The sequence below is a fragment of the Eublepharis macularius genome, chromosome 12, assembly GCF_028583425.1.
Source record: "Eublepharis macularius isolate TG4126 chromosome 12, MPM_Emac_v1.0, whole genome shotgun sequence".
In the NCBI taxonomy this organism is placed as follows: Eukaryota; Metazoa; Chordata; class Lepidosauria; order Squamata; family Eublepharidae; genus Eublepharis; species Eublepharis macularius.
Window position 1 is genome coordinate 50901431 of NC_072801.1, and position 13826 is coordinate 50915256.

General features: G+C 42.6%; 1 protein-coding gene and 1 pseudogene across 1 annotated transcript; both read right to left on the reverse strand.

Moving 5' to 3' along the window:
* Positions 1–3390: 3390 nt before the first annotated feature.
* On the reverse strand, positions 3391–7264 carry LOC129339228 (Golgi-associated RAB2 interactor protein 5A-like). The gene is made up of 3 exons (XM_054993824.1): positions 7181–7264; positions 5739–5917; positions 3391–3601 (listed from the first exon to the last, which is right to left on the reverse strand). Exons 1-3 carry the CDS (start codon positions 7262–7264, stop codon positions 3391–3393), a joined length of 474 nt encoding a protein of 157 aa, XP_054849799.1.
* Positions 7265–12513: 5249 nt separating this feature from the next.
* On the reverse strand, positions 12514–13466 carry LOC129339229 (olfactory receptor 12D1-like; annotated as a pseudogene).
* Between the last annotated feature and the right edge of the window lie 360 nt (positions 13467–13826).

Sequence of the window (13826 nt, forward strand, 5' to 3'; positions counted from 1 at the left end):
GTTGTTTAAGTTCAGCAGGCATGCAGCAAAAGGATTTATAAGCTAAGTCATTTCCAATCAAAAATGCAGGAGTAGCTGTATCATGAACTAGCACAGTCAGTGATCCATTATAGAACTTATATTCAACATGCACATTTGCCAACTCCTTCTGAATAGGCTGGCTAGAATAAGGAGTAACTGTTAAGGTTTTACCTTGCAAAAACTGGTCAGGTTGCACAAGTTGACGTTGAACAGATGAGACGTCGCTCCCAGAATCTCTTAAGCCAGAAACTTGAACAAAGTTAATCCTCAGTTCATGACTAAATTCCATTTGAGCCCAATTTATTTGCTGTGGGTCAATGAAAGACATAGCAACAGGTTGGCTGGCACTGGGCGCAGCAGCAGAAACAGAAGCTGTAACAGGAGCCGAAGGAGGCTGTGTAGGCTGGGCTGGCTGAACAGCAGTCGCAGCTTGCTGGACAGGCACCGTAGCATCATCTTCCCAATTCTCAGGCTGAGAGGCAGCAGGAGCTGCTTGCACAGTTCGAACACGAGTAGTAGAAGCAGGTGTACTAGTCTTCTTTTGTCCTTTGGCTTTCAGGACAGGACAGTCCACAACATTATGTCCTTTTTCCTTGCAATAGAAGCACAGACCCGATCGTGGTTCCAAACGTGGTCTCACAGCCACAGTGGGGGAGGTGATCTTCTTTGCTGAAGAGGCGCTGCCAGTCTCAGAGGCTTTAGCTGGCTTTGAAACTTCAGCAGCTGGACGAATAGTCCCTCCACTTCCCACTGCAGGTTTTCCACCAAATCTCTGCCTATGCAGTTTCATCTTCTGGGCCAATTCAGCTGCTTGCTCTAGAGTTTGAGGGTCCCAATCCTGGACCAAGGCAGTAAGGTCTTCAGGCAACACTCTGTAGAATTGCTCTTTCAGCATAAGCTCTTTTAATTGCAGGAACGAGTGGACACCTTCTGCAGCAAGCCAGCGGTCCAAATTCTGGGAGAGTTTGGCAGCAGTTAGATAGTAGTTCTCCTGGCTACGCTCCACTCTCCTAAAGGCCCGCCGGTAGTTCTCTGAAGACAAGGCAAATCTTTGCAAAGCCAAAGTCTTAAACTGGGGGTAGCTTCCAGCAGCTTGAGCAGGCAAATTCCCCAGCAAGTCAGCAAGGACTCCAGTAACTTGAGATCTTAGAATCAGCATATAGTAACGATTAGGGACACCCAAGTCCTTACAAGTCTGTTCATAGAGCGAAAAAAATCCAAGAGGATCTTGGCCGTCTTTAAAAGTTGGAAACAGGCGCCGGTCAAAAGCCCACGGCGAAAGCGGTGGAGGTCGAGCAGGTCGGACGGGGGAGATGTCTCTGTCAGCCGGTCTCCTCGGCCTCATAGACTCTTCCTCCTCCTCGTCGTCTGCTGACCAGAAATGCACATCTGGCATACGTCTTCTAGAAGGTCTGGGCAAGGAAACATCTTGGCGGGTCCTGTCTCGGGGACTCGCAGCTCTCTCTTCCACATCCTCCTCAGACCATAAATTCACATTGGGCCGTCGCCTACGCCGCCGCCAAAATTCATTCTCCAGCTCAGTCTCTGAATCACTACGGCTCTCATCCTCCAAAATTGCTTGTCCTTTAATTCCAGCAAAATGCCGGGAACGGCTTTTTGAGGGCACAGCATCCTCAAGATAGTCCACAGGAGTAGTAAATTGAGTCTTAGCACGTGGAGGCGGAACAGGTCGGTCGTCTGTTCTCTGGTCATCTTGCCAAGGCTGCAAATCTGCAGGAGTAGATTGCTCAGTAGCCCGTGTCTTGGGACGCACAGGGGGAGTAGTCTGCAAGTCTTCCTCCCGATTATCTGGCTCTCCAACAGAATCAATGGTGTATAACGACTCATCAACAGGTCCACGGAAGGGGTTAGTATTTTTCCCTCCAGCAGCCATCATAAAAGCCTAACTGCTTCTGACAAAACAAAAAACTCTCACAGAAAATCTCAAAGTGACCGTTGCACAAACAAAATAGGCAGTTACTTCAAAGTCTCAAAAGAGTCCAACTCTGACCCCAGGCCAGTAATTAGACTAAATCAACACCGCAATGCCACCATGTCACGGCTTTAGGCCTTCAGTGCCTCGACCCAGCTTAGGGGAAGAGCCAGCAAAGGTCTATCAGCCGGGCTAAACAAAATTAGCAAATTGGCAAGAGAAGGAAAGTCCCTCAAATGCCCTCAATTCTGCCACCAGTCCCTCAGGGTTCCCAAAAGCTTTAGGAGGAGAGGGACACCCTCCAAGCCTATTAGGGAGCTAAAAGGAGCAAAGTCTACCTAGCAAGGTTGTGCTTGCAGGTAGAGTGCACAGCAAAATGTTATTAGGTAGGTGGTTCACGAGAACGAGCAAAAATGGGTTCGGCAAAGTACCTTGAGTTTTGAGACCCCAAAGTCACACACCCAAGCACAAAATATAATATAATTATTTATTAAGGTGCAAGGTCACATACAATGGTACAAGACAGACTGTGAGGAATAAAACAAAAATACCTATAGCTTTATTTGCTCTAACTTATACATACCAATATCATAGTAGAAGTAGATTGTCAAAAGTTGTCAAGAAGGCAAAAGGCAAAATCTCTGGTCACAGAGGCAAAATCAGTCAGGCTTCATAGCACAGCAAAATGGATGGGTTCAGGAACGTCCATCCCCAGACAGAGCCAGTTTGAGAAACTGACCGAGTTACAATAGTGGTTACTGCAACCCAGACAGAATCTGAGGTCCATTATTGGTAATGGGTTTTTTATGCCAATCTTGCCACCCGAGAAGGGAGGGCCGGTCCACCAATCGGCTAGCAAGAGTGTGATCTCATAGTCAAAAGTGACTGTGTGCAAAAAAGGAGTTAGGTGTATGGCTGCAGTCCAAGACACCCCCTCCCATCTTGCAGGTGCAATTAGTTTCATGAAGCAAGAATGTTAATTGGTTTACTGTCTGGCCATGGAGGTTCTCTCGCTCTGAGTGTCTTATCTAATCTGCAAGGTCAGAGTGTTCGAGAAGCGAGAGGCATCTCCGTTCTCAAGAGAAACGGCTAGAAGCAGAAAAGGGGGAGTTTGTGGGCTAGAAAATGTCTTAGAATAGCAAGGCCTCTTGACCAAAGTTTTAAGCAGCCATTCTACCTCAGAAAGGCTAAATACAAAAGAAAGTTAAGCATTTTTCTCTACAGGCCTACCATCCATTCCCTGGCTCATTGTTCTCTCTGCACTCAGATAGTCAAAGCCCCAAGGTCCCTTTTGCTCGCTCACTCCCCATCTCGCAACTCAGAAGGTTGGCATTCTTCAAAGTTCTTATGACAGCCAATCAGGTACAAGGATGGAGTCTCCAGAATACGGCAGCTCACCTATGGCCCATTCCGGGGCATAGTGCAATGCGGGTTTCTTAGTAAACCCTGCTGGTAGGTGATGGAACATCAGTGTGGTAAAAGCGCAGAAGGTAGAACAGCCGTACCCACTGCCAAAAGATACAGTCCAGTTTTTGAGGAGGAGCCTGAAGCTGCAGATAGAACGTGCGGCCGCTGGCCAGGCTAACTTTGAACTGATATCGTCTCGCATCATGGATGAAGATCCGGACAAACTTCAGTGGATGGAGCCTGTTGGATAGGAGATATGTGTGCATGTGAATCAGGAGATCACAAAAAGCAAACCCCTCTCCTATTACCCAGACTCAATCTGTGACTATGTTGTCTATTATGCCTAGTAGATAGCATTCCCTATTGCCCTTATAGATTAATCCAGTGCTGCTGATGATCGAAAAAGCCTTACATGGCCTAGACGCAGTATGCCTCAAAGATCATCTCCCATATATTTTAGCGTAGCTTCTAAGAATGATTAAAAACACACCTCTTACATTTACGGATCAACCAATATCCACCAGAATACAAAGTATTCACAGCAGATTCTCCTAATTTGTAGCATACCCCCCACCCCACCCCTGGAAACACCAAAGCCAGAGGTCCTTCTAGAAGACACTTTTGTCAGATTGGTCACTCAGAGAAAGGAATCTTAGCTAATTAATCCTGTGAATTTCAATCAAGCAAACTATTTTTAAATAGATATCTTCCCAAAGAAGGGTTCTTAGGTGGTGCATGTGGCAGTATTCAGGCTTCATTAGCAAACTGGAATGTGAACCTGGTTAATTTTGGGCTCAAGCTGGCCCTCCTTTCACACATCCAGTTTCTGGTTTGGGGAGTCTTCTTTGATCTAACTCTGGTTTGCAATGCTCTTCAAGCATAGGAGTTTAAATTACTTAGGGTTTGTTTCTTTCCATGTAACTAGGAGGCTCCAATTGGTGCAAAATGCTGTGGCTCAACTATTATCAGGAGTGAGCAGGAGCTTGAACATCACTCCTATCCTACAGTCACTCCATTGGCTACCTACCAGTTACCATGCTCAGTTCAAGGTATAGGTTATTATATACAAAGCCCTTCACAGCCTTGGTCCAGCATACCTACGTGACCGCCTCTCTCCCTATGTCCCCCCATGAGAGCTTTGCTAATCTGAACAGGGTCTCTTGCAGGTGCCAGCTTGTACATGGGCGAAATCAACAGCAGCCCATACTTGGGCTTTCTCTGTGGTGTCCCCTACCCTATGGAACGGCCTGCCTGAGCTTTCCGCAAACAATGCAAAACTGAATTATTCAAAAGGTCCTTTTTTCTCAACTAAGAGGGTGGTATTGTAGGAAAGGGATCCCAAATGTTTCGCTAATGAGTTAGAAACCATAGATTTCACCATTATGTTGCCTTACATATTATCTGTTGCTTTAAATATCCTACCTGTGCTTTATGTTGCTCAGTGTAAGTCCTAGATTGATTATGTTCTGTTTCAGCAATTCCTCAACCCCATACTGGATCCTTGCTAATACCATATCTTTGTAAACTTATATTCTTTTACCCCATGACATTGTTTCTGGAAATGTTCTTGACACTATGGAAATGACTGCCCTTGTCCTTGCCACTAATTGTACTAATTTCACACTATGTAATCTGCCTTGAGTTTCAGCGAGAAAGGCGGAATATAAATCAATCAATCAATCAATAACATTCTACATCAGGGGTCTTCCTGCCAAATGGATTCTAAACCAGAATCTTTGTTTAGAATAGCATTACCAGGTTCCCTAAAGCTCATGCTCCAGAAAGCTTTCACTTTGTGTTGGTAATGTTGTCATTCCTGGTGAGACACAGAAGCAACGGGTCGCAATGGAGCCGATTTTTGCTGAATCACCCCCTGGAACAACCCACCACTTCCTCATCACTCTGATAATGACGGCCTTCTCAGTGAGCAAAGATACCATGGAAGATCCTGAGATCTCCTTAGCTGGGATTGGTTTTATGTATATTGAAAACAAAATCTAGGGAATCCCTCGGAGCATATGTTTCTCTACCACTGAATAATCACAGCCAACACCCCTCTTTGAGGGTAAGGAAAACACATTCAGAAACAAGACTTCCAGCTAGCATCAAACTCCCTGCATGTAGGGTTGCCATGTTCAATTTGGGAAATCCCTGGACTTTTGGAAGTACAGCCTGGGTAGGGCAGGTTTGGCACCTCAGCAGGGTATAATGCCATATAGTCCACCCTCCAAAGCATCCATTCTCTCCTGGAGAAGTGGTCTTAGATGTCTGGAGATCGGTTGTCATTGCAAGAGATCTTCAGGCTCCACTTGAAGATTGGCAACCTAACCCCCTTGAGAGAAAAATATCATTGTGCAAAGATGTGATGGGAACTCACGCAATTAGTTGCAGTTCTTCTTGAGGGACAGAATTGGGTTTTTTGTGCTTGCCTGCACATTCCTCTAGTTGGTTCTCCACTGGCCGTGCCAGCAACATAAGGTCAGGCAGCTTCAAGCTTGGACTGCTGGCAACAATGCCCATGGTGACCCTGTTGGCTAACTCCCCAAATTTGGTGACCTGGAAAAAGAGAATCACTTTGAATGGCTCCTACAGGAGAATAATGGCCATCACTCTTAGGATAACAATCACATGACTGTTACTAGGCTGGAAAACACACTGCGAGTCTAAATTTCTAATACTGGGAATTTGCTTACTCATCCAGCTAAATAAAAGCCAAGTGGCATAGAACTGACTGAGCTCCCCACCACAGAGCTATCTCAAGTCAGGAAGACAGCATGAGTGAGAGTACAAGGGAGGAGGAAACCTCTTCTCCATGCCTACTGCAATTCTGATATGAAATGGGCAAGGTGAGTATGCAACCCACAGCTCATGTCTGACTGTTACACAAGGCAGCTCCTGTGACTTAGTCCTGTGTCATGAGCTACAACTGCTCCATAGCTAAAAACAGCAGTTGGTTGTGTTGGTTCAGAGAGTCTTTTGTTTTGCCCCACCAAAATATCTTCCCAGTATAATTTGTAATTTGTTTTTCACTTGTAGTTTTTTTTAAAAAAATAGACGATGAAATGTTCTGTTGTGTCTATATATATATTGAGACATTTGATTTGAGCATGTATTAGCCAATAGCCACCTATATCACGAGCCTTTGGTATGCAGCAGGATACAGAATGTAAATAAATTGCAAGGAGAAAAAATGGATCAGGGAAGAGAGGACGTTACGAAAGCCAGAGAGGACAAATTTTAGGCGAGTAGCTATGTTGGTCTGCAGTAGAACCCCAGGATTTGAGTCCAGTGTCTCAGGGAGGACAAGATGTCTCATACATTCCCCCCAGCTCATTCTCAAGTAACTGGACCAAGGACCCCTGCTGAGCTTTGGGACTGAATGGGAGTTTGAATTTAGGCCTCTCTATCTCCAATCCAGCTACACTGTCTGTCGGAGGAGAAATATTTATTTTTGACAAGGAAAGAAAAAGGTTTGAATAAATTTCAAATCAGGACAGAATCTGTCCTGAAACCTTTGAGGACCTGAGGCAGAAAGTTGAAATGACACCCTACCCCCCACTGCTGCAAAAACAGCACTATTTATGGGACAGCTTGGCCCCTGTCAATGGATCTATATACAGAGGCAGTAAGCCTCTGAAGACACATGCTCAGAGGCAGCATCAGAGCCTCAGTACAGGATGCAAAACTTAATGGCTGATCCAGCAGGACTCTTCTTATGTTCTTAGAATCCCCAAGTCTGCTCTGCCACGATGTGGCAGCTTTGTTCAATCTGTTGGACTGGCCATGTTGTATTCACAGCTCCCTTTCCCCGCGCCTCACCTGTACAAAATTGCCTTCAAAAAGGGGACAGTCCTTCAGCTTTCCATATTCCCCTCCGGCTAGGAATTTCTTCAGATCCCCCATTTCAAAACTGGGACAGTTGGTAGTATCCTGGCTACTGGACACTGGAACCTGCAGGAAGAACCAGAGGAAAATGTGATGCCATGTTGGATTTCTTGTGAATTTCAGTGCTGGCCTGAGCAGATGAGAAAATGTTAATATCTCTGTACAGACTGCCCTGACCTGCAAAGATTCACCTTGCCTTCCCAGGAGGTGCACTTGCTCAGGTGTGAAATGAAGAAAATACTGAGACAATACCAAGACAGTCTGGAAAACAAGATCAAATCATGTCATAATCAAAAAAATACCCAACCTCTGGTAGGCTCTTACAAACCAATCAGCACTCAGCAGTGAACCAGCCAATCAGGACAGTATGTCTATGTGGGGGGTGGGGATGGATGGTGGAAGCAGACAATGAAATTACCAGATAAGCTTGGGTTATGAGAGAAATATAATCTATGAATAAGCGTTAGAGAGGATAGCTGTGTGCTGCCTGAGGAGTTTTCTGTGAGAGAAATATAGAGCCTAGAGAAAGAAGCTAACTGTGTGTGAAACCTTACACGAGATCTGTGTGAAGGAGTTTAAATGTAGTAACTTTAAGAACTACTTTTATGAAACCAATATGCTTCTTGAAGAATAAACATTTATTTTGTTTTGTTATATCCCAGAGTAGCTGCCATTGTTATATCCCATTCCTATCCTCAGGGCCACATAGAACCACGAAGGAGCCTGACGCTTAAACACGTTACCAAAGGGAAAACTTAAATAAAATATATTGGAATTTAATATTCCTGGTGGCAGCTAACTACCCAGAGGGTGTGAAGGGAAAAATTAAAAGAAATATCTACCTCCCCAAAGTAAAAGTCATAACAAATGGAGGCATAGCGGTGGGATCTCAAACATCCTGAGGAGAAGAAAATATTTTAAGTGGGATATAATAGCCTGGGAGGAAGGAACATTCTGAGAGAAAGGCATTCTGAAGGGACAGATAGTCAAAGAGACAGAGTGTTCAGTTAAATCCTGTGAGGAATATAGAACTGTTATAAAGGAAAGACACAGAAGAACTAGTAGGATTTATAAGAGAGAACATAATCTGGTGAAGTTTAGTAAAATTGTAGCAGGAATACAAGTAAAAGAGAAAAATGGCAGAGTTTATGGGGATGAAAAAGGAGGCTCTGATTCAGAAGTGCAAAGAGTTAAATTTACCTCATGAGGGGAAAAGTGCAGAAGAACTGAGAGTTATACTAATACAAAGCAGTGTGGAGCCAAGTAGAACTGCAGAGGAGAGGAACCCTGAGGGAATCTACAACCCTAGTCCAGAATATTTAGAGTTTCTGAGGGAAAAATTGAAAATTGAAGCAGAACTTAGAACTCGAGAAATAGAACAAAAACAAAGGGAAAGGCAAGCTGAAAGGGAAGCTGAAATAGAAGAAAAACAGTTTGAGAGGGAAAAGTGGAAAGCTGAAATGGGAGTTCAGGAGACGGAAGGACACACCAGTTTGGAAGCAGAAAGATTACAATTAGAAAGAGAGAGACTTAAGAATGGGGACAAAAAGGAGGGAAACTCTGAACCCAGAGCTGATTTACCTCATGTTACCCCAAAAGATTTTATGGTGTATGTGTCAGGAGAAGATCCACAAATTTTCCTGTCCACTTTTGAGAGATCTGCTCAGAACTGGGAAATCCCAGAGACACAATATATGAAGTATTTATCCAGCTTAATTAGAGGGGAATTGGCTGAGATCTACAACACATTTCCCTCAGATAAACCTGTTGTTTATGCTGAATACAAAGAAGCAGTATATGACAGATTGAGGCTAGGTGCTGATTACTTCAGAAAGAAGTTTAGAAGCCTAGTGGCTCAGAAAGAGTAGTCATTTAAGTCTTTGAGTGCCAAACTGACAGACTATTTTGATAAATGGATTTCATCTGCCAAAGCTAACTCTAAAGAGGGAATAAGGGATTTAATGATTTTGGATCAGTTTTTATTTCAACTTCCTTCAGAGATCAGACTTCTGTTTAAAGATAAACTTCCAGAGAATGTCAAGCAAGCATCAGAATGGGCAGATAGATTAACACTTAATAGAGGAGGATGGGATTGTCGTGAAAGGAAAGACTATTCTTATAAACCAGAGTTTAAATCAAGTAAAGGACAAGAGGGAGAAAGGACAGGAACATATGAGAGAGGTGAGATTATAAAAAGTCAGGATAAAAATATAGAAAGAAACCAAGAGGGATACTGGAATAATAAAAGATGTTTTGTATGTGGTCTGAAAGGGCATTTGGCTTACAAATGTCTAAAGAACCAACCCAAGCAAACAACGTTTGAGCATGTAAGGAGGGTCACTAGAACTGACTCAGATGATCGGCGTGAGGAAGATGCTAGAAACTCCCCTAACTCAGCAAACACAAATGAAACCCCCAGTAAGAACACTGCCTTACCCATAAACACTGAAGAAACAGTCTACTTATGTGGGGTAAAGACAGATAAGGTTGCTCAGGGTACTGAACTGAGAGAGGTGGTACAAATAAATGGGAGAGATACTTTAGCCATTCTAGACACAGGAGCCTCAGTAACACTGGTCAGGGAGGATTTTGCTAATAAGAAAAACCTGATTGCAGATAAGCAAATATCCTTGCAAGGTGTGTGGGGAAATTCTAAAAGAGTGCCACTCGCACGGCTAAAAATTAACTGGAGAGGAAAGGAAGAATATTTTCCTGTAGCAGTTATTAAAGAACAAAAAATACCAGTAGTATTGGGAAGAGATGTAATGGGAGCAAAAGCAAGAATTCAAATATGCACTGACTCCGATGATTTGCTACAAGTTGAAGCCGAGGGAGCAGAAGACAAGCCCCTAGGTATCTTAGCAACAGACACAATTGATACATTGCAGGAGAGAAAAAGAGAGACACAAACTCCTGTTAGTAGTACTGCTGAAATGTCCCAAGAAAAAGCAGGAAGCATAAATAAAAACTGTTGAGGAGTTTAAAAAAGAAATTATGAAGGATCCTGAGTTAAAGGACATAAGAGAGGAGGCCAGGCAGAATGAGATGAATGCAGAAACAAACATTTTTGAATGGGAAAATGAGTTGTTACAGAAAAGGGTTACTAAACTAAAGCTAATTTGTGAAAAAATAGATATGTCAGAGCAAAAAAACTCTTATCTGGATATAGAAAATAGAATGCCGAAAAAGACTCTAACTAGCCAGAGAAACCTCAGATTTCAGCTAGAGTCCTTAGAGAAACAGAATACACCAATTGATGAAGAGAATAAACTATTCCCTAAGCCAGAGGAAGCTGCACACAACTCTTCTGAAAAAGAGATGTGTTCCGCTTAAAGGAGAAGGGGGGGGAGGATTTGTAATGATTTCAAGAAATGGGTGCATGTTTCTTTAAATGCTGGATGAAATAGGTGAAGAGTGGGGGTGAGAGAGAGAGATGAGTGAGTGATATGATTGGTTGATGACAGAGTCCGGGTGGAGTGAACGCAGTTGAGACTGACAGGCAAGGGAGAAAGGTTTTGGGGAGTGAGAAGAAAGCAGGCTGGCTGTGTGCTGCCTGAATATGTTGAAGTGGTTATGAGAGAAATATAATCTGTGAATAAGAGTCAGAGAGGCTAGCTGTGTGCTGCCTGAGGAGTTTTCTGTGAGAGAAATATAGAGCCTAGAGAAAGAGGCTAACTGTGTGTGAAGCCTTACAGGAGATCTGTGTGAAGGAGTTTAAATGAAGTAACTTTAAGAACTACTTTTATGAAACCAATACGCTTCTTGAAGAATAAACATTTATTTTGTTTTGTTATATCCCAGAGTAGCTGTCATTGTTATATCCCATTCCTATCCTCAGGGCCACATAAAACCACGAAGGAGCCTGACGCTTAAACACGTTACCAAAGGGAAAACTTAAATAAAATATATTGGAATTTAATCTTCCTGGTGGCAGCTAACAACCCAGAGGGTGTGAAGGGAAAAAATAAAAGAAATATCTGCCCCCCCAAGAGTAAAAGTCATAACACAGAGCTATTCCACCAAGCGTTCGGTGGTTGAAGGTAGTGGTGTCATGTCAGCCTCTCACCATCGGGGTGGGGGATCTCCCCACCATTGCACTTGGTTAATTTATTTCGTTATTGTTTTGTATATTGATTTTAGTATTGTTGTTTTCTTGTTTTTATTGATTTTAAACTGTATGAACTGTATTGATTTTAAACTACATAAACTGATTTAAAAATTGGGTGATATATAAATTGAAATATAAATAAATAAATAAATAAATCTCCTGGTCAAGCTATGTGCAAAACCTATAGAGCCTCTTCTTTTGTGTATCGATAAGATAAATGTTCTATTTCTCACTGTATCATCAGCATTTTGTCTTGCCTTCTTCTGCCTTATTGGATCCACTATTATTACTGGATCTTTTGTCCATGTGATAATGTTCTCTGTGTCCTGTGTCTACTACTTCATGACTTAGTCCAGTGTTTGATCTTATTTACTTAGGTTATTTCTATGCCACTTTCTATTTCTATTTCTATGTCATTTCTTCAGAGCTCTGTTCAAGATGGTTTACAATTAAAAACACCACAATATTAAAAACAAGCCACTGGTCATAAGGAGCATAAAAACTATCCAACAGACTATTAAAAAGTTAATATCATAACCCCCTAATTAAAATCCTAAGTAAAAAGATGTGTTTTCATCTGATGCCTAAAAGAAAATAAAGTCGGTGCCAAGTGAGCCTCAATGGGGGAGGGCATTCCCAGGAGAGGTGCCACTACTGAAAATGTCCTGTCTTTAGTCACCTTACTTCTGACTGCAGGGGTACAGAAATCAGGGCTTGAGAGGCAGATCTTAACTGGTGTGCTGGATAGTATAGGAGGAGATAATCCTTCAGTAGTCTCAGCACATAGGTGATACAATCCCTCTAACCAGCCTGGCCACAGCATTTTGGACTAACTGAAGTTTCTGGACCATTCTCAAAGGCAGACCCACGTAGAGTGCATTAGAAAACATTACCCAGCAGATGTGTTCAACTCCTACGTTAATAAGGAGGACTTCACATTTGCTCCAGCTCATAAAGCGAGATGAGGAATTTACTTCATTAAGGTCCAACTTTAATTATTTATTTATAAATGTCCAAATTTAGGAGATTTTATGCCACGTCTCAAGAGCCCTGCTCAAAACAAATACATTGCAGATATAATGGGAAAGACTTAACCTATAAATAGCTTCCCTAGTTGTCTATAGCCAATATGGACACCAATCATCTGGATAGCTTGTCTTTATTCTTTGGAACAAGAACCAAAAGAGCCCATGTTAATTTCCCATTTGTGAAGGAAGGAGCTTTGACCTATTGCTTTCCTAATAGCAGTTTTTACCTCTTGGTTCCTTAGGGTGTAAATCAGGGGATTCAGAGCTGGAGTAACCACAGTGTACATAAGAGTGACCATCATTTCCTGTTCCAGGGATTCTCCAGAAGAGGGAGGAATATACGTCAAGATGGCCCCAGTATAGAAAAGTGTTACAACTGTGAGATGTGAGGCACAAGTGGAGAAAGCTTTACCTCTGCTTTCCTTGGATTTTATTTTCAAGAAGAGGAAGGAGATGATATAGATGTAGGAGAGAAGTGTAAGAAAAAAAGGAAGAACAATAATTAGGCCTGTAACAATATTGAGAAGTCTGAGGTTGAGGGCAGTGCTACAGCAAGCCAACCTCAGGAGGGGCTTGATGTCACAGAAGAAATGTTGGATTAAGTTAGGGCCACAGAAATACAGCTTCGAAGTCATAATGGTGTGCATTAGAGCATGGAAGAACGCAGTAGTCCAGCTGGCCATTGCCAAAAAAATGCAGGCCTTCTTGTTCATGATGATGGTGTAACGCAGTGAATTACATATGGCCACATAGCGGTCATATGCCATGACACCTAGCAATAAACCTTCACTGCTCCCTAGGAAATGGAAAAAATGAAGCTGAGATAGACAACTAATCAATGAATCAGCATCTTTGGCACAGTGACTGTGGAGTAGCGGATATCTAAGCAGGAGAGGTTTCCAAGAAAGAAGTACATTGGTGAATGGAGCCATGGTTCAATCAGTGTTATCAACAAAATAGTGGTGTTTCCTAGTATGATGGTCAAATACAGCATGAAGAAGAGAAAGAAGAGGACATCTTGCAGCCCAGGGACTTTTGTTAAGCCCATGAGGACAAACTCACCAACATATATACGGTTGTCCATCACTGAAAACATAAGGAAAAGTTACTATTAAACAACGGGGGGGGGGCACTGAAAACATAGAGAAAAGGCTATTATTAAAAGATGTTGCCACTGTTGTGACTATTGTGTAAGTATGTATACAAAGGGAGAAAAACATGATTGATGTACAGCTGGAAGTATGAGACTAGAGAAATAGCAGAAATGAAAATTGCTTTTGTGGGCTTCAGTAAATCCCCAGTGAAACAAGGAATAAAACTGATTCATATATGGAATTGATTCATAAAATTCACTTCTGTCTAGAGTCTTCTAGTTTATGCATGGGCATATAGCCATTCAAGAAACAACTGTGTCTCATCTCCCTTTCATATCCCAAGAATTACG